Source organism: Hibiscus syriacus, unplaced genomic scaffold (genome assembly GCF_006381635.1).
Source record: "Hibiscus syriacus cultivar Baekdansim isolate YM2019G1 unplaced genomic scaffold, ASM638163v2 tig00110505_pilon, whole genome shotgun sequence".
NCBI classification, from domain to species: domain Eukaryota; kingdom Viridiplantae; phylum Streptophyta; class Magnoliopsida; order Malvales; family Malvaceae; genus Hibiscus; species Hibiscus syriacus.
This window is the reverse complement of record NW_024062765.1, coordinates 2,427,425-2,448,487: the sequence shown is the minus strand read 5'-3', so window position 1 is coordinate 2,448,487 and position 21,063 is coordinate 2,427,425. Positions and strand designations below refer to the sequence as shown.

The 21,063-nt window shown below is 31.7% G+C and overlaps 1 protein-coding gene across 1 annotated transcript; it reads right to left on the bottom strand.

Annotated features, from left to right (window-relative positions):
• Positions 1 to 148: 148 nt before the first annotated feature.
• Positions 149 to 4,873, bottom strand: LOC120129888 (probable F-actin-capping protein subunit beta). Its single transcript, XM_039147283.1, has 8 exons — positions 4,478 to 4,873; positions 3,054 to 3,124; positions 2,111 to 2,224; positions 1,898 to 1,980; positions 1,713 to 1,786; positions 1,421 to 1,537; positions 487 to 582; positions 149 to 389 (listed from the first exon to the last, which is right to left on the bottom strand). Exons 1-8 carry the CDS (start codon positions 4,604 to 4,606, stop codon positions 306 to 308), a joined length of 768 nt encoding a protein of 255 aa, XP_039003214.1. The 5' UTR covers positions 4,607 to 4,873; the 3' UTR covers positions 149 to 305.
• Between the last annotated feature and the right edge of the window lie 16,190 nt (positions 4,874 to 21,063).

The window sequence follows — 21,063 nt, the reverse complement described above, 5'->3', positions numbered from 1 at the left end:
GTGGATATTGAGTGGGTTTTTTTTTGGCTGGCGAAGGAATAATTTTCAAGTACGAGGTTTTAATTGTGAGATGTTGCCTAAAACGATGGTTATTTGTAGGTGGAGATGTAATTAACCAAAAAAACAAAAACACATCAACATGAATATGAACATGAACATATCATGTATTGTTATGAAAGCAGAGTCGAAATAAGTCGACCATACATGAAGTCATTTGTATGATATCCCGTACACAGCATATTCTGAGGTCACTCTAGAAAGCAAACATGACACGAACTTCAACTTCTTATGGCATTAAACCCACATCAACTGGTAGGCAATCTCATCTGCACCACCTCATTAGAGGGCCGTAAATTGCAAACCATCTCTCTCGTCTTTCCGAAGTAAACCTGCAAAATATGTAAATATTTTGAATTGTAGTACAGAACTCAAAACTATCAATGTTGAAACATGCAAAAGCCAGTTCAGAGAAAGTAGTAGACGTACCTGATCCAATGAGTTCCGGAGCTTACCCTCCATTTCTTCTATCATCTTTCCCATGTTAGAAAGATGACCATCGGCAACTGGGAGGTTCATGTTCATCTACAAACAAAAATGATTAAAGGTGAAAAGGGTCGTTTAGACCTTAATTGGAACTTCACATTTGAGTGCATAAACAACATGTTCATCTACAAACAAAAATGATTAAAGGTGAAAAGGGTCGTTTAGACCTTAACTGGAACTTCACATTTGAGTGCATAAACAAGGGAAGGGCGATATGCCATAGGGTAAGTGTAATGTAAATACATAACTAAACAATATCTGCTCAGTCCATAACACATCAGTATCAAACAGTACAAACCGAATGGGACACCATGTTTTAAGACTCAAGTAAAAAGGGACTCGATGAAACTCCAAAGATGGCCTTAAAACGTCATATGAGACATGAAACTGAAGGGATAGCATTTGATGTAAGATTGATTTGCTGCTGACATGGTTCACTAACAGCTCAAACAGGGAGTCCCGACTGAAAGAATTCAAATTCAGATATTTAACTTTACAAATGCAATTCACAAACAAGTTTTTATCTAAGTTTATTGCACTGGAGTTATGTTTATCTGACTCCTTACTTTTGTTGAAATACCCATATTCAACTTGTGTCCAAGTCCAACTATACCCATATTTGACATTACACCCAACTTGTGTCTAACCAATCATCGATTGTGATGTCCAAGATCATCAATGCAATGGCACTTGGGGATCAAGAAATTCCTAAACCTGTTTCCACATCCCAGTGTTTCCAAAATTGAATAGAAAGTATCTATGGAGTACAAACCACTTTCAGTGAACATAGAGGTGCATTCTCCAACAGTTTATTTGCTTTCCACTAGGTGTAAGCTTAAATTCTTTCTTCATGTTATTAGAAAATCCCACAAATTACCTGTCGTCTGATAGATCCAGACAAACTGAAAGTGCCTGATGACACATCATCTGTAGTCAAAGACAGCATGACTGTACTAGTCAAGCAATATCGGGTTAATTCTTCTTCTGGTCCAACCTAAATAAAGGTTAGAGTGCAACATTAGCATGATAATGCAGAATAAAGTAACGAACTTACTGTCCATAGAGGAATAAATAGTAAACAGATAATAAGAAGAAGAGAAGGGAAAAGAGAGGCCTGAGATAAAAATGGAAGTTCTACATCCCTAATTGTATAAAGCAATTGAATTCACCTCTATAACGTGAATAGCATCCCAAGTTCCCTCCTCTAAATAGCCTCTTCTCCCTTGCCCAGTTTTTGAGCCATCTTTTTCCAAAAGTCAAGGATAGCAAATCAGAAGAACTAACAATGGTTACTGGTTTCATTTGGGATAGAATCAATCTGCTTTTTCATTTGGGATAGAATCAATCTGCTTACCTTTCTTTACCAAAAAGCAGACTACAAAACCTTCGTTTTCATCTTCCCACATGTAGACAGATGAGATGCCACCTTCATAATACCTATTGTATAATTAGTTAAGCATAAATAAATACATAATAATAAGCAAATATTGCATAAAAATAAACCCAATATCCATTTCCAACCACTAGCAAATTAATAAAGAAAGCATGACATAAGCAAGAACCTCACTGGTCACAATAGACTGTAAAGATATCGTTGGCTTCAATTTCCAATTGCCTCAACTTTGAAGATGGATAAGGCGCATCTTCTAATGGTGGATGGTATTTGTTTGACCAAGGTGATCTGCAAACAGTACAATTGCACAAAACAAGTAAAGGGTTAAGTCACAAAGATGAATTATAATTGAAAAGTGCTACTCTGCAAGTGAAAAGAGATTCAATGTAACTCAAAAGATGGCCATAAAGCATCATATGAGACATGAAACTGAAGGAATATCATTTGATGTAATGTAAGATTGATTTGCTGCTGACATGGTTCACTAACAGCTCAAACAGGGAGTACTGACTGAAAGAACTCAAGCTATGGAGCTAGCATTTGTGTTTAGGTTTGAGCATATCATATGTGCAAATTCATTTCATATAGATAATTAACATGCAAATACACACACGGGAGAGAAATCACTGTGGCATACTTCTAATATTTCATAATGTTCATTCAACATCAAGGTAATACGTGCAGTTTTCTGGATTATATTTGCAAGCTTCTTCCACCATAAAAACTTTACGATAGTTATACTATAAACATTTTGGAGGAAAATTCCCAGGAGTGGCCAACATCTATTAAAAGTGTACAGTGCTATGGATTATAGGTGCATGCTTTTATAAACATTTAGGGACAGACCCCGCATAGGTAACCATCTGTAGTCCTCACCAAATTCAAATCTACAAATTAAGAAACAATAAAAAATAAAACCTCAAAAAACATAATCATTATCATTTAGACAAGATAAATGAGGAGAAGGGACCTTACTTTTCATTATTTTAAATCCGAATAAAATTCAAACAGGCAAGAACACAAAAACAACTTACAAGGGCTTGGCTACAATAGGAGAGGGAAAATTAAGTTCAGGGTATATAATCTATATACTGATATACTAATCAGAAAAAGCAACCTGTGAGAATCAGCGTCTCTGTTGTATTCACACAAAATGAACTTCTGTCCACTGTCCTCATCAGATAAAACCTGTTTCAAAGGAAAATATGAAAATCTAATCAACTTATTAATCCAAATTAAGGGAACAAAACGTAATTGTTGTAATATGTTTGATATCGCACAAAAACTTCTCTTGTAACAAAACCTATAGATCAGTAAATAAGATTGCATGTAATGTAACAAGTTGGCATGAGGACACTCAATACCACAAAATCAAGTACTAGCAAAGGGAAATTGAAATTGTCCAGTAAAGGGCTGATTATATATGATATGAAACTAAAACAACAACAACCTATGATATTTGATTTGAGAACAGTGAAAAAAGAAAGTTGACAGCTTCATAGACAAAAATTGAAGTGAACTTAGGGATCCATAACATGACTTTTTATGAGTGATGAATAAACATTCAAACACAGGAATAAATTTTCTATGATACTTATAAATCAAGACCATTATAGTGAGCTTTTAATATGCAACCATCAAACAGAAGCATATCTCTTAAGAATAATTTATGTTCATGCAATCAATCGAGGAAAATGAGAAAAAAGACAAAGATACTCAATCCAGTATCCAAATCGTGCACGTGATCAAGGTCTAAAAGAACTGAAACTCCTATTCAATTGTATCCCAAACCATTTATTTGGTCAAGTTCCTTGGTTCCTCCCAATACACGGGACAAGAGAATATCATTTGACAACAATGGCTAAATAAATCTGTTTCACAACTTTAAGAAACTAAGTAGCCAACTGCAAAATGGTGAAATGCACTACTTTAAAAGTTCAAAGAGACAGCCATGACTTTGAACTACCATAGAGTGAAGAATGCATATACAACATTCAAGAATTTCTTTTCAAAAACAAATTTTTTAAACTTGTCAAAAATAAATAAATGTTCAGCCCTTTTTCACTTTAGAACTCGAACCAACTAAATCTTGAATAAAACACATTATAACGCACGCACTCAGATATGCAAGATCGTTAAAAAATTTATTTTCTAAATAAATGTCATTGCTTTTATTTTCGACCGCAGATTTTGCTCTTTCCTTCGGTTTCCAACTCCAAAGGTAAAAAAAAATGCAACACCGGATACATTTTGGCTAAAAATCTTATACTACTTATTTCTCTATCTTTCACGGTACATTTTCCTTAATGATATCAACACACCTTTCTCTGGAAAAAAGGAGCCCTAAAACAATTGAGTCATTGACAATTCAAAGTTTACTCCATTTTTTAACCAAACAAACTACCAATACATTATTAAGTCATCTTCAAAAATAGAAATAAAACCTAGGAAATAACCAATTCGAGCAAGATTAAAGAGCGAAATCTCCAGAAATGAAAAAAAATATGGAGAAATTTAAAAAGGAAAGAGAAAGGGATAGACCTGGAGAGGGAGATCGACTTGAGAGAGGAGATCGGAGGAGTGTCCAGGCAAAAGGCTTAAAAGAGCGGAGAGTGTTGTCTCGGAGTGGCGAGGCGGCATTCTTCGCATCAGTCCCAGCGCTGCCTCCATGTTCTTTTCCGTTGTAATTTCCCCCCTCTCGTCCCAACTAAACTTATTATCGTAGAATCCAAACAGGGAAAGGAAGTGAAAGCAGATTATGCTCTCTCTTTTTCTTTTTATTTGGATTGAGTTCAATGAGAAAGAGACATAGATCTTAGCAGCAGTTTGAATTTGACAATTGAGGAGAATTTTTTAACATGAAAATGCAAAGAAAAGGAAAAGAAAGGTGTGGCTTATTTGATCCGAGTCTCTCTCGCGGTAAGGTACCCCTCTGTTTATTTATTACACCAATTATAGTATATAATTTAATTTGAGGGCATTCTATAATTATTTGCTTAAAATATTTACTCCATTGTTTTATTAGTTAATATAAAATTGGATAAGATCTCATAATATATATTACCTAATTATATCGCTTTTAAAGTTTTCAAAACTATTCATTCAAAAAATATTTCAAAAGTGTCATTTTTAGGATTTTATATATATATATATATATATATATATATATATATGATATTTAAATTAGATATTTTTTCTTAAAGTAGTATTTCAAAAAATACTTTTTAAACTATTATTTTATCAATGTTATTAACTTATGATATTTAAGTATTTAACTTAGATATTTTTTTCTTAAATTAATATTTATAAAAATATTTTTGAATTAATGTTATTAATTTTTGATAATGTGACAATATAAATTTTTATCATACATGATTACAATGTTAATTTTTAAATAAAATTATTTAATATTTTTAAAATTTTTAAAAATATACAATTATAAAATATAACTTTTATATAAAATTAAGGTTAAAGTACACAAATGATCCCCGACTATGTTGAGTCTCTCAAATATTAAAACAAAATAGTCTCGATTATAAAAGTTATGAGTTTGGAACAAAGCAAGTTAACGTATAGCTCAGACCGCTGTTAATTTTTAACGAAAAATGATGAGTTTGGAACATAATAAATAGTTAGACGACCATTTTGTAACTTTTAATAGTTGAGGGACAAAGCAATTCCCTATAGTTAGAGGATCATTTTGTCACTGTTAATAGCCGAAGAATCAACAAATTAGTATTATATAATCGGGAGACTATTTATATACTTTACCCTAAAATTAAATAAACCTCATAAATTTAATTCTACGATACTTAAATTTTAATTCTTTTTATATAAATTCTAAAAATCTAATTATAAGTATGGATTTAAAACTAAAAATTCGTAACAGACTGTTATCATAATAAATCAAAGAAAAAATTTAAAAAAAAAGTTCTCATCTGTTGACACCCGTTTTTGTACGGGTCTTTTATTTTCTTTTTAATTTTGTTTTTTATTATTATATTTATTATTTTTAATTTACATATATTTTACATATTTTGCAAGCTTGAAAATGGAGCCCAAATACAATCACCCAAGACCCCGTCCACCCGAAGCCCAACATGTGAGCAAAGCCCAGTACTGGAGCCCAAAAATACAACCCAACAACAGTGAACCGTCCAACAAACTGACCCAACTAAGCTGGACCCATACCCGACTCAAAACTTAGGGTTTTAAACCTTAAAATAGATTAGGGTTTTAACTCTAATCCCCTAGCTCAATAACCACGCCGCCTCTTCAACTTCCCAACTGCCGAGCCGTTCAAGCCAAGATGTCCCATTGCCGCCGCCGTCCTTCCCTGCACCAACAGTGATCGGTTTCTGTCAAAAATCTATCCACATTGATAGAAATAAAATATCACACCAAGTCAGAACAAATCTACAACAAATCTTATCCTAGAACCTATGGTATGATTTCCCTACAAACTGAGCACAAATCCATCAATCTTCTCGGGAATAAAAGAAGATATCTATCGCATGCAAGAGGGGGGAAAATCGATACGAACCAAATAAAAAAAGGAAGCAGGGAGATGGGGACCCCATTCGGTAAGGGTTTTAAAAAAAGAGATATTTGGGTTAAAAAAATCAGAGAGATTCGAATCATAAAAAGAAAAAAACTCACCTTGTGGAAGGATTCAACCACCTTCACTTTACCGGAGCCACCATATTCATGTTTCGAAGGTAATCATCATCTTTAGTTTAGGGTTTGAAAGGGGTCAAGGGTTTCAAAGTTTTTAAGTGGTTTTAGAACAAAGAAGAAGAGAGGAAAGCAAGAGAGGTTTTTGGGTGGTCGTTTTAAGCGTCGATCATCGTTGGAAACGCCGTGAAGCGGCGACCTTTTGTTGGGTCGGGGAGAGAGTTTCATAACTCTCTCCTTTTTTTGGGTCTGCTGGTGAGAAAGGGAGAAATGGGAGATGAGTGGGTTTCTCAACCCTAAATGGGGTATATAACCCACAGTTAAAATGACGCCGTTTGAAGGGGTTAGGCTTGTGTGTTTTAGGGTTAGGGGATAACTACACTTTAGGTCCCTTCATCCTTGTAATCTTGCTATTTTGTCATGGAATGAAGCTTTAGATTATTTTGTTTTGAGCACTCATATTTCAACATTTATATTTCAGTCACCATATTACATGTTATTCCATTTTTGTTAATGTTTGACTATGGTAACAACTTTTGTAAATCTTTCATTTTGGTCACTGTTTTACTTTTGGTTTAATTATTATTCGGCCTTCATGTTTCTATTTTAATGTGATTTAGTCCTAAGTATTATTTATGGGTTATTTATATTTCCAGTTCATGTATTATTTAATATTTTCAATATGGGCTCTGTTCTATTTTTAATTATTGTTTATCCATCAAATGAAATTTGTAATGTTTTGTTTTGGGCACACATTCTTTCTCATTTATATTTAAGTCACTATATTATATATTACACTATTTTCGTTTATGTTTGACTCTAGTTTTAATATTTGTAAGCCTTTCATTTCAATCACTGAATGTAACCTTACTTTCTTTATAATTAGTGTTTTTAATGTATGTTGTTTACATTTCGGTCACTATTTTGGTATGGCTACCTTTAGGTAAAATTATTGATTGTCATTACGAATTTTTGTTTCATATCATTTTAGTCCCTCATATTATTCATGGTTTATTTATGCTTTTAATACCTTCATTGTTTAATTTGTTGATTATTTCCATGATCATTGTCAATATTATTGTTTAATCACTCAAGTTAGTAATAATATTATTTTGATCCTTTTAATAAGCAAATATGTTTAGTTTCTTTTGTTGATACTATAGTCTCCATTGATTCCATGATTTTATTTTGGTCCTTTATAGCATACTTTATTGTATAGACATATTCCATTGTACTATGTTTATCAGGTATTTTATAATAATTATGTATCAAATATGTATGTATGTATATATATACGTCAAACAAATATGTCAATTAAATTTGCCCCTTATTATTTGTGTATATATATTATTATATAGATGTATTATTTTTATATATTTATATTTCATTTCATTTCATTTCATTTCATATTTATTTTTATTTATTGTTTATTTTATTCTTTACTATATTACTATCTAAATATTCCAAGAACTCTTATTTGTAGAACGGACGTAGAAAGTATCACTTGATCGAAGTGGTACAATCTAATACGACGTTCGAACTAAATGGAACTTGAAATAAATCAATTTTTAGTTTGTTAATTGTTAATTCATTTTTATTTTATACTGAACAATGTGAATTATGTATTTTATTTTTCGTAACTGTCAATTTGTAATTTATATTCGATATGCATCTCTTACATATTCGATGATTGAATATTCTTTAACGATGAAAAATGGTTGAAATAGCTTTCCTTACGGAGGATTGCAAATTTCAAGATTTTTTTATCAAGTTAAAGGATTTTCTTTAAATTGTTAATTTGAAGCAAATTAATCAATGTTCGATAAATGGATCACATTTTAACTTTATATTTGATTTATACTTTCCACCATTAATACAACGTGTAAGCGACACAATACCAATTTTGGGCGCTGTGGGGATGTTTATCCTTCCCCACGCGTAACTGACTCTCGAATTGTTTTTAATCGAATCTTTGGTAAACGCATACCATTTTTGTCTTAAAATGATTTTTCTTAAAATTGTTTTTAAAGTCGTTTTTAGGTATTCGACCTACCTAACCCAAAGGTCGATGGCGACTCCTTTTAATTTAATTTCAAATTAATTCCAAATCACCAATTTTTCCAAAATAAAGTCATAATCATTTTTTAAAATAATAAATAATTATTTTACGAAAAACGGTTATGACAGCTTGGCGACTCCGTTGGGGACCTCTTTTTTAGAGAGTCAAGCTGTAGGTCGCTTACACATTGTCGTTGTGGTCGAAATTATGAGTTTGAGTCTTTAGTCAACTTATGATCCATTTATTGAAGTTTTTAATTGCTTCATTGTTTACTAACATTTGAATTTTTGCTTTCAGGATCAATCTAAGTTTTTGTCGAGTTTTATCTCTTTTTCATTTTTGAGTCGAAGGTAGGTACGCTCTTCCTTACACACATCACGTGTATTTTCATAACATGAGCTCTAGACATGAGCTTCGATCCAAATTAGTCAGGGTGATTGCTTTACTCTCATAAGAATTTATTCTTCGTATGAGTTTTAGCAAATAACCCATGAGATACATACTTTATACCTTCGTAGGTATTTATTCATCGTATGGGTATAAGGCAAAAAATCCCCTCGAATTGAACTCGTTTCGTTCGAAACCTGTAATGGGTGAGGATCGAGGGTCTGACAGCCCAAGGGGGCACCGACATCAAGGATAATTCAAGTTCCCTTTTCCTGTTATAGCTGAAACCATGCATATAGTGAACCGTAGAACGGTCACCCTATGTATAGTCATATTGAACCTTTGTCCGTCAATAGGTACCCAAAATAGGTGTACATAAAAGATGAGCATTTCTAAACCCTTATCTTTTGCTTTAAGTTCGTAGAATTTGTTTTCTTTTTGAATAAAAGCATGCGAACTAGATATCATGCGGTTAGGATTATCTTCTTGAAATTAATCATTTTGGGTGGATATCATGTCCGGGTAGGATTGCTATTTAATTAAAGCATGTTCGGGTAGATATCATGACATGGTAGTTGTTATATTCATCTTTGAATAACATTTTTATTTATATCTATTGTCTTACTTTTACTAACTAATCCCTTTTGTTTGTGTGCACTAACTTATTTCTTTCCTGTTGTTTGTCATTTTTCATTCTTCTTTGTATTGCATTGCATCGTCATGACATAATGCAAGAGTGTTGTTCCGCAAGGGGATATTCGAGAGAAAATTTTTACAAGAAGTGGTAAAAGTTTTCAATCAGGCTGTCACATACGCAGACAAGCATCTAGGGTTGAAAGAAGTTTAGAGTACAAGAAGGAGGCTTGCTCGAGGAGACTTGCTCGAGGATCGTGTAATATTCGAGACTAAAATGATGATCCACTGATTCGAGAAGTAATCCAACAGTGGAGTTTTATCTACAATCATGTTATCGCTAGTCATCAAAGAGCGACACAATGGCTTCAGCACCGCCGTGGCATTAACGGAGTTGAGTTTACAGAGCATTGAGGGGCATTGATTCCAAATATAAAGATTCAAGATGAAGTAATGAGCTAGAAGATTGTGCAACATTCGAGACTGAAACGATGATCCATTGAGCTAAAGAGTAATCCGGCAGTAGATTCTCATCTACAATCATTTCATCGATAGTTAACAAGGAGCGACACACCGACTTTACCATCGCCAAGGCATTAACAAAGTGAGTTTACAAAACGCTTGAGGGGCATCATTTTCAAGGACGAAGATCCAAGATAAAGCAGCGACCCATTTCAGATTCAATATCTAAGCGAAGACATGTATGTAATGTGGACTGTCTTGTAATGTGAAAGCTTTTTTCTCTGGTGAAAATTAGTCTAAGATATTCATCATTGGGATCAACATTTTTGCATCTGCATTTGCATCTTTGCATTTTGCATATGTATTCCATTTTTAAGCATTTTTTATGCATCATTCATAAAAAACATGGAATTAATCAGTGGAGGATTCGATAAAGAGGTCCTAACCACGTGATACTACATAGAAGCAAGATTCTAATAAATCAATACAGTGGAAGTATATTCAGCTGGTTGTAGGACTAAACCTCCTTTCAGGATGATCTGAGAAAGAATCCCCATATCTTGAGGTCTATGATATTGATATAATATAGGAAGCTCCAGATATTCAGCTGAAAACTGTAAGGCACTGAAGCGCAAGATCTAGAACCTGATGATATAGGGCCATGGACAATCAAAGATAGATGGGGGCATTGCATCTACCATTTACATCCATAGAGATTGTTTTGTTTGAACTTATTTTTGTTCTTTCTTTAATATTTGATTAAATATTTTTAATCTTTGATGACTGAATTTATGCTACCTTCTAAGGTTAAATAATTGAACGAGTTTTAATCTTGAGTTCTTTGAATATCAAATGAATTACGAATTCTTTTAATTCTTCAAGAATTATAGATTTTTTACATATGACAAGATTATACCTTTCTCATCCTGTCTAAAAAACCCCAAAATAAAATCTTTCAATTCTTTACCTGAAATAATTCATGGTCATTTCCAAAGAACCAAATTTTGACATTCCTTTTCTTTGAGACTTTTAAACATTATCTTTATCTTTTTTTCGAGAAACAAAAAGTCATACCCTTATATTTCATTGAGCCAATAAATTCACACCATCGTCTTCTTAGATGCAAAACCGATATTTTTCTATCAATAAAACCTGAGGACATTGAGTACAAGATGTTCACTTGAACATGAACCCTCCTACAACAAGAGGTAGGGCATATCGTATCATTTTTCTGAAGATAAGCTTGTACAATTGAGGCATACCGGGAGCAAGAAGAAAATAAAATTATTTCAAAATAATTCTGTCATGCATTAATTACATTGTTTTCATGTAACTAAAAATTAATCCTGAAAATATATCCCCTTGGGGATATCTCTTCTATAAAGTCTTCCATGTATAAGATGATGAACGTCTTTCTTTCTTTATCCCTTCACAAAAGGAGAAAATATATCCCTTGTGTCCCCCTTTGAGCCTGAATTATGATATTTTCCAATGTTTTCAAAACCGGACCGGACATTGAACCGGTGAAGGTACTGGTTCACTGGTTCAACCGCGGTTGAACCGGATTTTATATAAAATAATATATTTTTTTAATTTTACATAATATTCAAAGCAATATTAATATATATGTAACACTTTTTTTAAGTTTACAATATTAAAAGGTATAAAAATATCACAAGTCATAACATGTATAAATGAAAAACCATAAAATCAAGTTAAACAAAATGATTCAAATCAACTACAACATAATATTTAAGGTAAAACATATTAAATAATAAATATAATTATATAACTATAATAAAAAAAATAAAATTGGGGCTTAAAAAAATTATAACAAATGATGTCATTTGGTTTAATTGTTTTAAAAAAAAACAATCCCACATGGCTAAGAAACATAGAAGAGTATCCCAAAAGTTTAAAGAGAAAAAATATGAGAACAAAACAATCCCACATGGCTAAGAAACATAGAAGAGCATCCCAACTTACTTCTATAAATAATAGAGGTAATTTGACATTCAAAATCATGGAGCCTTTTGGTGAGCACAAAGCGAACTATTCTTTCGCTTCAATTGAGCTCACATTTTAGGCTTCAATCGAACTTCTAAATTTTTTTTTGAGTTCGAGCCTTTTCAATTTCAAGTTTTAATATTATATTTCGAGTTGATAATTTTTAGCTCGTGAGTTTTTGAGTCGAGTTGAGCTTACTTTTAAAGTTTTCGAGTTCGAGTCGAGCTCAGCAATACTCGAATTTGACTCGGCTCGTTGAACAAACGATGTCGTTTGGTTTAATTTTTTTTTAAAGAAAAAAAGTGAACCGGCGGTTCAAACCGATTTTGCCGGTTTTCAGCCGGTTCACCCCGATTTTCCCAGTTTTCAACCGGTTCTTTATCGGTTCTGTGCTAATCCTGTTTTGGGAGTTAACCGGACCGAACATGCCACCGGTTCACGGTTCAACCGGTCGAACCGGCCGGTCCGGTCCGGTTTTAATAACATTGATATTTTCTTTTGATTCAACCCTAACCAAGGATCACCCTCCACACTAGGGGGCAAGTTGGAGGAAATATGCTCACATGAGTGAAGACCATCAATTCAGATGTAAACGAAATACCGAGTGCAAAGATCAAGTCACAACAAAGGAAAAAGCAAAGAGCAAATAACAAAGAGAAAGAAGCAAAGAAAAAACAACAAAGAAAAAAAGCAAAGAAAAAAAAAGCAAAGAACAAAAAGAAAACAAGAAGCACAGACAAAGAGTCTCTCGACTTAAATATCGCATCGAGCTTCAAATCGTGAGATTGATCAAAGCACAATCATTTCAAAATTACTTCACTCGAAGATCAGGGAACATCCAGAGAGACAGATACGAGTAGATTCAAATTGAGCAAGACATGATTAAAGGCATCAGAGCGAATTGATCATTGGTTCAATCACCCTTAAACATTTGTTTGGGCCTATTTATCCATTTCTTTCTTAACCCTGAACCATGCCCTACATTACGTTCCTAAAAAGTCCCTTCTAATCATACATGGATTTCTAAACAGAAGAGACTATCTTCAAATTTATCCCGCCCATCAGGATTAATCTTTTATTTACAAAAGGTTTTCTAAAATCTTTAATGCATGATAGAGAAAAAATAACAAAGGGGGTTCAAGACGTAAATTCTGAATAACGTCTTGAAACCAAAGGAGGATTCGAGTTGAAAACCTAAAAAAGGCGGCTCGAATATGAAGATGGTGCAACTATTGCATAAAAAGCGATCACATAAATCTCTTGATAAGGCATTGCACAATCCGAATGAGAACATGAGAACTGGGAGTCGGAGAACACTTCCAATAAATGAGTACAGAAGCTACTCCATCAGATCATTGAACAACAAATAAATGAGAACCATATACCTTTGACCAAAAATAATAACCTGAGATATTTTTATCATTTCCTTATTTAACCATACCTCAAAAATGGCATTGATCTTGACACTTGTCAAATAGCTATAATTTATTGAAAGATTAACAGAGTAATTAATTCTTTGATTTTCAATGAACTCTTGTTTTATGATTTGTCAATTGTGAAACCTTGAAAGGAGTAATATTTTCAAAACTTTTGATTAAACATTTTTCAAAAAAATCTTTTAATTGATATTTTCATATTTTTGAAAATACAAGAAGAAGAAAAACGTTTTTTAAACAAGATAATCTCTCTGGAGGCATATCTTGGAATTCAACGAAGATCCCTCTAAAGCTCAAGATTGAAGCTGGGGCAAGAAAAGATAAATTTTTGGGGCAAATTTTGATGGGGGAAAGGAAAACAAATTGTCTCAGGTTGAGGTTTGCAAGAGTACACCATAGTGGAAATGCAGACAAACAGAATCAATGATAGAGTGAAGACTGCTCCCGCAACCATTCTCCTTTCAGATCGAGAAAAGCATACATCAGTACATATATACATACATGATACATAAAATTTGCATCAAACATTTATCATCATGTGTATTAAAGACATTTTTCACCTCTCTTGAGGACAAATTCAATAAAACATCAAATAAATTTCATCTTGGCATACATCGTAAACATACAAGATAAGCATTTATAAATACATCATTTTAATCTTTCACGAAATCAATGATTGGAAATAACCAGATGTCTCTAACTTAAAAAAGTAATTATTTGACTTCCTGAAGTCAACAATCAAGACATTTCCTTAGTATGCATGAACAAACAGATATTTTATCAACTTTGAGTGTGTTTTTCTTGAAACAAAGTTTTGTCTCACTTGAGACATTTTCCATAAATTTTGAGAATTTTAAAACAAATTTTTGTCTCGCTTGAGACAATTTCTCTCAAAACAAATTTTGTCTCGCTTGAGACAGTTTTCTAAAAACAAATTTTGTCTCGTTGGAGATAATTTATTTCAAAATAAATTTCGTCTCACTTGAGACATTTTTCCTTTGAGATACAAATTTCGAATTTGTTTTACATTAAATAAAGTTGATCTCATTTGAGATCGCTTTCTAAAAAAACAAACTTCGTCTCGCTTAAGACATTTTTCATGAAATAAAAATTTAAATTTGTTGTACTTGAAACAAAATTAATCTTACTTGAGATTTTCAAAATTTATTCATCTCGTGTGAGACATTTCCCATAAATTTTGAGAATTTTAAAACAAATTTTGTCTCATTTAAGACAATTTCTCTTAAAACAAACTTCGTCTTGCTTGAGACATTTTTTCCTTTGATATACAAATTTCGAATTTGATTCACTTGAAACAAAAATTAATCTCACTTGAGATTGTTGTTTCTTTCAAAACAAATTTTGTCTTGTTTGAGGCATTTTTCCTTTGAGAATACAAATTTCGAATTTGTTCACATTAAACAAAGTTGATCTCACTTGAGATCGTTTTTTCAAAAACAAACTTTGTCTCGCTTGAGACAATTTCTCTAAAAACAATTTTTGTCTCTTTTGAGACAATTTCTCTAAAAACAAATGTTGTCTTACTTGAGACAATTTTCCAAATTGAATTTGTTTCACTTGAAATAAACCATCATCATTGAGTCGTTTCTTTTGAAACAAAGGTATTTGAGTCTATTTCTTTAGAAACAAAACTGTGTCTCTCTTGAGACAGATTTTCTTGAGAAATCTTTGAGTCTGTTTCACTTGAAACAAAATGAAAAAACTTTGAGTATGTTTCTTTGTTTTTGTCTCTTTTGAGAAAGTTTCTTTTGAAAAATCTTCGAGTCTGTTTCTTTGGAAACAACATTTACCATTTGTGAGTATGTTTCCCTTGAAACAAAACCCATCATTGATTATTTTTCTTTTGAAACAATGTTTTGTCTCTCTTGAGAAAGTTTTTCGTAAAAAAAATCTTTGAGTTTGTTTCTTTTAAAAAATCATCTTTGAGTCATTTCTATTAAAACAAGTTTTGTCTCTCTTGAGACAATTTATAATGAAAAATCAACCTTTGAGATTGTTTCCTTTGAAACAAATTTGGTCTCACTTAAGATGTAATTTATCTTTGAGTATGTTTCTTTTGAAAAAAATATTATCTCTTAAAGACAATTTCTTTTGAGAAAAAAAAGTCTTTGAGTTTGTTTTCTTTGAAACAAAATTTTGTCTCTCGAGACAATTTCTTTTGAAAATACCCACCTTTGAGATCGTTTCTATTAAAACAAATTTTGTCTCCCTTGAGGCAGTTTCTCTGGAAATACAAAATCTTTGAGTTTGTTTCTCTTGAAATAAAACTATCTTTGAGTCGTTTCCCTTGAAACGAATTTTTTCTCTTGAAACATTTTCCCTTAAAACAAGATCATATTTGAGTTTGTTTCTCTGGAAATAAGGTTTTCTCCCTTAAAATAATTTCTTTTGAATGAAAATCTTTGAGTCTATTTCTTTGGAAACAAAATTTTGTCTCACTAAGATACAATTTTCTGAAAAAACAAAGTTTTGTCTCTTATGACGATGTCTTTTGAAAAAATCATTGAATATGTTTCTTTGGAAACAAAATTTACCACCTTTGAGTTTGTTTCCCTTGAAAAAAAACAAACAAAATCTTTGAGTATGTTTTTCTTGAAATAAATCTTTGAGTCGGTTTCCCTTGAAACCATAATCACTATAGATAGCCAGCCTTCCTTATCACGTAGGAACCGTGTCATCCCCTGACCAGATCTCTTCATCACGTATGAGCCATGTCAACCATAGATAATCAACCATCCTCATCACGTAGGAACCGTGTTATCGCCCTTCCTAAAGATGACCAGAACTCTTCATCACGTATGAGCCGTGTCATCCACCGACCAGATCTCTTCATCACGTAGGAGCCGTGTCACCCCTAGATAATCAGTAGTCCTCATAGCGTAGGAACCGAGTTATCACCCTTCCTAAAGATGACCAGATCTCTTCATCACGTAGGAGCTGAGTCACCCTTAGATGACCAGACCTCTTCATCGCATATGAGTCGTGTCGTCCCCAACAATCAATATTATCCAACTTCTAACCACAAAAGAAAGAGAACCATACAAAAACGTGTTGTGTTGTCATCTTTGTCTTATTCTTGTTAACACAAGAATATGCAAAGAGGGGCAGCTGTTGACACCCGTTTTTATCCGGGTCTTTTTTATTTTATTTTATTATTAATATTATTTTTAATTTACATATATTTTACATATTTTGCAGGCTTGAAAATGGAGCCCAAATACAATCTCACCCAAGACCCAGTCCACCCGAAGCCCAACATGTGACCAAAGCCCAGTACTGGAGCCCAAAAATACAACCCAACAGCAGTGAACCGCCCAACAAACTGAGCCAACTCAGCTGGAGCCCATACCCGACTTAAAACTTAGGGTTTCAAACCCTAAAATAGATTAGGGTTTTAACCCTAATCCCCTAGTTCAACAACTACGCCACCTCTTCAACTTCCCAGCCGCCGAGCCGTTCAAGCCGAGATGTCCCATTGCCGTCGCCGTCCTTCCCTGCACCAACAGTGACCAGTTTCTGTAAAAAAACTATCCACATTGATAGAAATAAAATATCACACCAAGTCAGAACAAATCTTATCCTAGAACCTATGGTATTATTTCCCTACAAACTAAGCACAAATCCATCAATCTTCTCGGTATAAAAGAAGAGATCTATCGTATGCAAGAGGGGGAAAAATCGATACGAACCAGATAAAAAAGGAAGTAGGGAGATGGGAACCCATTCGGTAAGGGTTTTAAAAAAAAGAGATTTGGGTAAAAAAAATCAGAGAGATTAGAATCATAAAAAGAAAAAAACTCACCTTGTGGAAGGATTCGACCACCTTCACTTCACCGGAGCCACCATATTCACGTTTCGAAGGTAAACATCATCTTCAGTTTAGGGTTCAAAAGGGGTCAAGGGTTTCAAAGTTTTTAAGTGGTTTTAGAACAAAGAGGAAGAGAGAAAAGCAAGAGAGGTTTTTGGGTGGTCTTTTTAAGTGCCGATCACCGCTGGAAACGTTGTGGAGCAGCGGCCTTTTGTTGGGTCGGGGAGAGTTCATAACTCTCTCTTTTCTTTTCTTTTTGGGTCTGCTGGTGAGAAAGGGAGAAATGTGAGATGAGTGGGTTTCTCAACACTAAATAGGGTATATAACCCATGGTCAAAATGACACCGTTTGAAGAGGCCAGGCCTGCGTGTTTTAAGGTTAGGGGATAACTACACTTTAGGTCCCTTCATCCTTGTAATATTGCTATTTTGTCATGGAATGAAGCTTTAATTATTTTGTTTTGAGCACTCATATTTCAACATTTATATTTCAGTCACCATATTACATGTTATTCCATTTTTGTTAATGTTTGACTATGGTAACAACTTTTGTAAATCTTTCATTTTGGTCACTGTTTTACTTTTGGTTTAATTATTATTCGGCCTTCATGTTTCTATTTTAATGCGATTTAGTCCTAAGTATTATTTATGGGTTATTTATATTTCCGGTTCATGTATTATTTAATATTTTCAATATGGGCTCTGTTCTATTTTTAATTATTGTTTAGCCATCAAATGAAATTTGTAATGTTTTGTTTTGGGCACTCATTCTTTCTCATTTATATTTAAGTCACTATATTATATATTACACTATTTCTATTTATGTTTGACTCTAGTTTTAATATTTGTAAGCCTTTCATTTCAATCACTGAATGTAACCTTACTTTCTTTATAATTAGTGTTTTTAATGTATGTTGTTTACATTTCGGTCACAGTTTTGGTATGGCTACCTTTAGGTAAAATTATTGATTGTCATTACGATTTTTTGTTTCATATCATTTTAGTCCCTCATATTATTCATGGTTTATGTATGCTTTTAGTACCTTCATTGTTTAATGTGTTGATTATTACCGTGATCTTTGTCAATATTATTGTTTAATCACTCAAGTTAGTAATAATATTATTTTGATCCTTTTAATAAGCAAATATGTTTAGTTTCTTTTGTTGATACTATAGTCTCCATTGATTCCATGATTTTATTCTTGTCCTTTATAGCATACTTTATTGTATAGACATATTCCATTGTAATATGTTTATCAAGAATTTTATATTAATTATGTATCAAATATGTATGTATGTATATATATAAGTCAAATAAATATGTCAATTACATTTGCACCTTATTATTTGTGTATATATATTATTATATAGATGTATTATTTTTATATATTTATATTTATATTTATATTTCATTTCATTTCATTTCATAATTATTTTTATTTTTATTTATTGTTTATTTTATTCTTTACTATATTACTATCTAAATATTACAGGAACTCTTATTTATAGAACGGGCGTAGAAAGTATCACTTGATCAAAGTGGTACAATCTAATACGACGTTCGAACTAAATGGAACTTGAAATAAATCAATTTTTAGTTTGTTAATTGTTAATTCATTTTTATTTTACACTGAACAATGCAAATTATGTATTTTATTTTTTGTAACTGTCAATTTGTAATTTATATTCGATATGCATCTCTTACATATTCGATGATTGAATATTCTTTAACGATGAAAAATGGTTGAAATAGCTTTCCTTACGGAGGATTGCAAATTTTAAGATTTTTTATCAAGTTAAAGGATTTTCTTTAAATTGTTAATTCGAAGCAAATTAATCAATGTTTGATAAATGGATCACATTTTAACTTTATATTCGATTTATACTTTCCACCATTACGACAACGTGTAAGCGACACAGTACCAATTTTGGGCGCTGTGGGGGTGCTTATCCTTCCCCACGCGTAACTGACTCCCAAACCATTTTTAATCGAATCATTGGTAAACGCATACCATTTTTGTCTTAAAATGATTTTTCTTAAAATTGTTTTAAAAAATGTTTTAGGTATTCGACCTACCTAACCCAAAGGTCGATGGCGACTCATTTTAATTTAATTTCAAATTAATTCCAAATCACCAATTTTTCCAAAATAAAGTAATAATCGTTTTTAAAATAATATTTTAATTGTTTTACCTAAAAAAAATGGTTATGACACCATCTAATAAATGAAATTTGTGAAATGGAGAGTGAAATATTATAACTTATAATATAAATAAATAAAATTTATCTCGGAATAAGATAAAGAACAAATTAAAGATTTGAATAAATATAACAAAAATGCTTAAAAGTGGACTAATTGATAGAGAGAAATTGTTGAGGCTAATCGTTTAGTTTTTAATATATTCTTATTTTATATTTAATATTATATTGTTTTATATTCTTCTAAGAATTTTTAAATATTTTTAAATTATAATATCATCAATGACGTATGAGATAATATTATGTTAATATGTCATCAAAAATTAACATTTTTAATAAAAGTATAAAATAAATAAATTAATTAAAATTGGGTATCAAATTGAAAGCAAAATAAATGTTTAACCAAAATATTTTGTTGAAATTATTTAAAAAAAAACTGAGTGTATGAAGTGTTTTTTTAAATAAAAAATGTATTTAATTTTTCATTTCATTAGCATTTCTATGTCGTATGTTTTAAAAATAAAAATAAAAGCATGACATGTAACATTTGTTCATATCTTTCTCTATCATTTTCGATTTTTTAAGGAAACAAACAGAAAAATAAAGAGATATATTTTGAAAGTTATTTATTTTTTGAGAAATCAAACAATCATAAGTCTCAAACATGTTGATTTTGAGAACTCGATTATTATATGTATCAATTTCGATTTATACCTCTTCATTTTTTTATTGAAATAAAAAATCCTAAGTCCCAATAATTTATTTAAAAATACTTCGATTATGAAAATTCATCAATACAAAAGTGAAATTAATATCCCAGCTCTAAAAAAATAGTCCCAAAAATACTTCAATCTCGATTGTAATATTGAGATGAATAAAAAAAGTTGCAGACTTGAAGAACTCGCCACTAAAATATAACAATTTCTTTAAATATAAATTTTAGTAAAAAAACCACTTAAAATAAAGAAAATTAATATAATTTAAACACTTAATCTTTAATTTTTACCAAAGCGGATAAAATAATATATTATTAGGTGACATTAAGTAAGTTACTCATTTGAAAGAAATTTTTTTTAAAAATTTTTATGTATGTTTTATGCTTCATATTTGATGTATTGGTTATTCCTCTTAAAATTATCTTTTTCTAAAATTTAAATATATTCTTTCTTTCGAAATATAATGTATCTTATTATTACATGCAACACTTGATAACGTTATTATTATCAAATAATGAGTCGTATAGAATAAAACTTAAGAAAACATTTGTGATACTAATACCAAGCATGCTTAATACCCTAACTAAACCCTACTTGATCCGTAAGCAGCTGCACTTGCTAGTTTCCAAACAAAATAATAAGAATATATATACACGCACATAGAGCAGTATCACACAATTAACATTATTTAAGAATAATCAATCAGATTATATGTGTGTGTGTATA

Bases quoted from the DNA above. Each gene is read 5' to 3' on its own strand.
- LOC120129888 (XM_039147283.1), bottom strand. From the start codon at position 4,606: ATGGAGGCAGCGCTGGGACTGATGCGAAGAATGCCGCCTCGCCACTCC. The intron at 583-1,420 runs GTAATTTGTGGG...TTTTGTTTGTAG, and splicing joins CTGGATCTATCAGACGACAG to ATGAACATGAACCTCCCAGT. The intron at 390-486 runs GTACGTCTACTA...CATATTTTGCAG, and splicing joins TCCGGAACTCATTGGATCAG to GTTTACTTCGGAAAGACGAG.